The 4543-nt window shown below is 35.2% G+C and overlaps 1 protein-coding gene across 1 annotated transcript; it reads left to right on the forward strand.

Moving 5' to 3' along the window:
• Positions 1-3057: 3057 nt before the first annotated feature.
• Positions 3058-3885, forward strand: LOC127095835 (uncharacterized). The gene is made up of 2 exons (XM_051034466.1): positions 3058-3530; positions 3610-3885. The coding sequence occupies exons 1-2, from the start codon at positions 3390-3392 to the stop codon at positions 3883-3885; spliced, it is 417 nt and encodes a 138-aa protein (XP_050890423.1). The 5' UTR covers positions 3058-3389.
• The last annotated feature ends 658 nt before the right edge of the window (positions 3886-4543 follow it).

Consider the following 4543-nt stretch of genomic DNA (forward strand, 5'->3'; position numbering starts at 1 on the left):
AGACAGACATACAAGCTGAGTTATGGCAGACAGGATTATAACATGCAGGAAGAAAACAAACACAGGAAATTGTTAACCTAGTTTGGTGCAACATCACCTACTCTGGGGGCATACCAAGCCAGGAAGAAGATCCACTATCAGCAATATTAATTCAGAGTTAAACTCCCCCGTTTATAACTCTTCACTTAATCCCTACCCAATGCAATCTATACCTAGGAACTCCTAGATAGAAACCTCCAGTTTCCATTCTTATCACTACAAATACAATGTAATGCTAAACAACTTGAACTTGCTTCACAGCTTCGTTCAAGACCATAACAAACTCTTACCTACAGGTTTTGAGTTACAAATAATCTCAGCTTTGAGCACTGAGAAACACATGGTAACCTTCCCACAGATTGGGAGGTTTACCTTACACACACCTCTAATTTTACATTATTTGAGGCACACTTATCCTAGGTTACAATATGTTATTTATAACCTAAGCACCCAACTGGATTTGGGCCTTCATAAATCGCAGCAGACTTCTTCTTTGCTATTACAAAGTCAGCAGAAACTTCTGCTACAATCAAGGTCTTCAATCTTTTAGTTCCTAAAATATCTCCATATATATCTCCATATTTAGAAACTGTATATTCTGATTGAGTCTTTATGAACTCCACAAGGAAGTTAGGTTATTCACCAAATATCCTCACTAATCCCAGAATATATACCTGAATTAATTAATTCAGTTTTTTACACATGAGCGATGTCACAGGCATGATGTCGTGACATCGTACATGACATGTTGGTCCAGATGTTGAACTTCTTCAACCCAACATATTAAAACAACAGAGGTGATTCCATTATTCGTTTTACAAAATTAATGTCAATCCTAAGGTATTAACAGTAAGATCCTCACAGGATATAATTCACTCAACTCTCAAGTGTTTAGATTAATTGTTTACACTCAAAGCACAACATGAAAATTAGTACTACCATAAGCTTGAAATGACTCTAACATCCACAGTTGAAATACATGCACACAAAGATCAAAAGGACTTTTATTGGGTTGTAACGTGGCCAAGGTAAGGGTGAGATAAATCCTAAGGGGTACTAGGCTAAAATTCAAAGAGATAAAAAAGACTTGAAAGAAACTGCGAGAGTTGAATTTACAAAATATTTCATTCACTTGAATAACTCTATAGCAATTGTTTTATCTTCTCCTTCCTCTTTTTATTCATTTTTTTTGAAGGAGTATGTATTGACATGTATTGAAATATTACAAACATAATTCCTTTTTTTTTCTTTCTCTTAGCCTTATATTTTTTTCTTCCTCTTATCCTTCTATTTTTTCATTCCGTTTTTTTCTTTTCTATTTTCTTTTTCTATTTTTTTTTCTTTTTCTGCCAATTTCTGAAATATTACAAACATAATTATTCAACCCCACACAACTCAAACAAGACTCTTTCAACCCTTTGAATAGGGTGATAACATTGTTTTTCACTTCTCAGCTTGTAATGAGTTTTAAACAAAAAAGGGAGAATAGGCTCAAGGGGGTTTCAAACAAGGGATGAAATTATTTCAGGGTTGGCTTTTTGGCTAACTGGCTAAAAAAACAAAAAAACAAAAAAATTGCCTTTATCATATCAGTGTGCACAAGTAAACAACAACATCAACAAGAGTCAATTTAAGTTCTAGAGACTAACAGACATGAGTGAATCACACAAGAAAGAAAGAGATGGATTTTTGTATGTTATCCATATAAGGCTCAAAGCTCACTAGGGTTAATGATCTACTGCTAAAGATATACAATTTAGAGTTTAGTCATACCTATCATACTAAAAATGCACAACAAATTTTTCATATCACACCACAAGACTTTAGTCAAGAGAACTAAGAAAAATACTCATAATTGTAACTCAAAAACCAAAGAAAAAACACATGCATTTTTTTATTTAAGAAAGCAAACAAAAACCAAAACAGAGAAAAAATAAAGAAAACCAAAGAAATAAATGGCTCCCTCCCCCACACTTAAAACATACATTGTCCTCAACGAAAGAGCATAAATATAAAATAAGAGTGAGAGAAAGGAAAAAAACACACCCGAGGAGTCAAGGCGGATAAGTGATTGCATAAGCAGCCTTTCCCAAAGAGAGCTCTTCTACAGTCTCTTCTTCCAAAGTCGGGTTCTCATGGAGTAGCTTTGGGGAGTGTCCATTGACCTTGAAATTTTGACTAGTGCGTTTGTCTTGTATTCCAGGATCAAAGAAGTGGCCATTGACGTGAAAGTGATCTCCTTTTTTACAACCTCAAGAATTAAAGGATTATGGGGCTGCCTCACTACTTTTGTTTCATCTTTAAGTGATATCCTATGCATACATATGGATGAGCTAATATCACGAGTGTCAGCCAAGGTCCATCCAATTCCCTTCTTATATTTCTACTTAAGTTGAAGCTTTGATGAATAATATGAATCCTCGGGAAGTGGTTTAGGCTCTAGAGAATGTGGTTGTTCAATGCATGGTATGTTTGGGGCAACCGGAATGTCAAGAGCTTCAGCCACATAAACAACTTCGTTTATAATATCACCCTGCAAGGCAACATCAATCTCAGCACAAACAACACAAAGGTTAGTGTCAGTACAATCATCACATGAATAAACATCATCAAACCCAAATAGAGATGGAAAATCAAGTGAAAACAATTCAGAAAAAGTATCATCAACCAACTCAGAGATCAATTCAATATGAAAAACAGAATGCTCCTCCAAGGGATGTTTCATGGCATCGAAAGTGTTAAATTTTATGACGATGTCACCAAATTCCATGGACATGGTTCCATCGTCGACATCAATTTTTGTTTTCGCCATTTTCATGAACGGTCTGCCTAAAATGATAAGTGGTCTGCTTGAATTTGTTTCTCCATACATGTCCAGAATGTAGAAATCTGCAGGAAAAATCAAGTCATTAACTTGAACAAGCACATCTTCCACTACTCCAATAGGGCGAGCATTACTTCTGTTCGCTAGTTAAATAATTAAGGGTTAAATACACTTTACCCCCCTGTAATGTTAGCGAGTTTAGGGTTACCCCCTGGTAAAGTTATTTTTTCAATACCCCCCTTATGTTATGTAGATTCCTTCATAGAACCCCCTAATATCCAGGTGGCATGGAATCTTGGTTTTTTATTTCAGACGTGGCTTTTTAATTTTTTTATTTTCACATGTGAATCTTCATTAGGTCTCCAGCATGGCATAAACTAGAAATTAGGGTTCCAAATCCATCCCTCTCTCTCTTCGTGAAATCCATCCCTATCCCAAATCCATCCCTCTCTCTCTTCGTGAAATCCATCCCTACCCCAAATCCATCCCTCTCTTCATCTTCGTCCGTGTCCCCTTCATCTGGGTTATGGGTGGCAGCAAGGCATCTTCCACGAGTGAAGTTGGAAACGGCTTACCAAGATGTGGATGCAATGAAACCATGAAGTTGTTGGTCTCCAAGTCAATTGAAAACCCCGGTCGCAAATTTTGGAAATGCAGGAATTATATGGTGAGCAATTTTGAAGCATTTTATTATTTTGAGTTTGATTTCGAAATTAATTGTTGGTGGTGTTTGTCTCAAATTGCAGAATGGGTGCGGTTTATTTTTGTGGGATGATTTGGTCAGTGAGTTTGCAGTGAAAGAAACCAATCCGTCCGGATGCCGCCAATGTGAAGTCAACAAGGCTTATTTGATTGAATTTGCTAAAGAGATTGTTGAGGAGATAGATTGCAGAGTCGGAAAGCTTAACAAGTTAGAAAAACTGAAGAAAAAGATTGCAATGGAAAAGAGGAAAAATTTATGGTTAATGTTTGTAATTGGTCTGTCATGGATGTTGATAGCAGCTATGGTTAAGTTAGTCTAATGAGTCTGTCATGTAATTGTTATGTCATTAGTGTTTTTCAGCAATGTAATGTTGAACTTGTAATGTGTTCATCAATGAAATGTAATCTGTTCATCAATCTTAAACTGTCAGTGCAGCATCATTATTTGATTAAACTTTCAGCATTCAATCTACCAATAATGACAGAAAAAAGTTATATCATAATGAAAGAGCAAAATTGCAAAATCATCAGAAAACTACAGAACAATTTTATAGTCAGTAATTCTAAAGAAAATATGACATAGTAAACATATAAATAAATTGAAATATATTAATGTAGTCTATCTCTTAAACTTTTTCAGTGCAGAATTCAAGGTGAATGTAATTAAATACTTTGGCTTTTTCTTTAGGTCCTGCAGAATTCATGGTTTTGTTGTAAGATTAGTGCACAGACTAGCCATGGCTCTCTGCAGAATTCATGGTTTATGAAAAACAAGAAAAAAATGTGACAGACTAGCCATTGTGTTTTATAGACAATACACACCAATAATGTTAAACTGATACATTAGAATTGATCATCACAGTAAGTGCATATGTTTGTTACAAAAGGATTACAAAATACATGTCTTCAAAGATCAGTTGGCATTACAAAAGAGTTTTCCAAAAGGATTACAAAATACATAGCAGAAACATAATAATC

The sequence above is a fragment of the Lathyrus oleraceus genome, chromosome 6 (genome assembly GCF_024323335.1).
Source record: "Lathyrus oleraceus cultivar Zhongwan6 chromosome 6, CAAS_Psat_ZW6_1.0, whole genome shotgun sequence".
Lineage (NCBI taxonomy): Eukaryota > Viridiplantae > Streptophyta > Magnoliopsida > Fabales > Fabaceae > Lathyrus > Lathyrus oleraceus.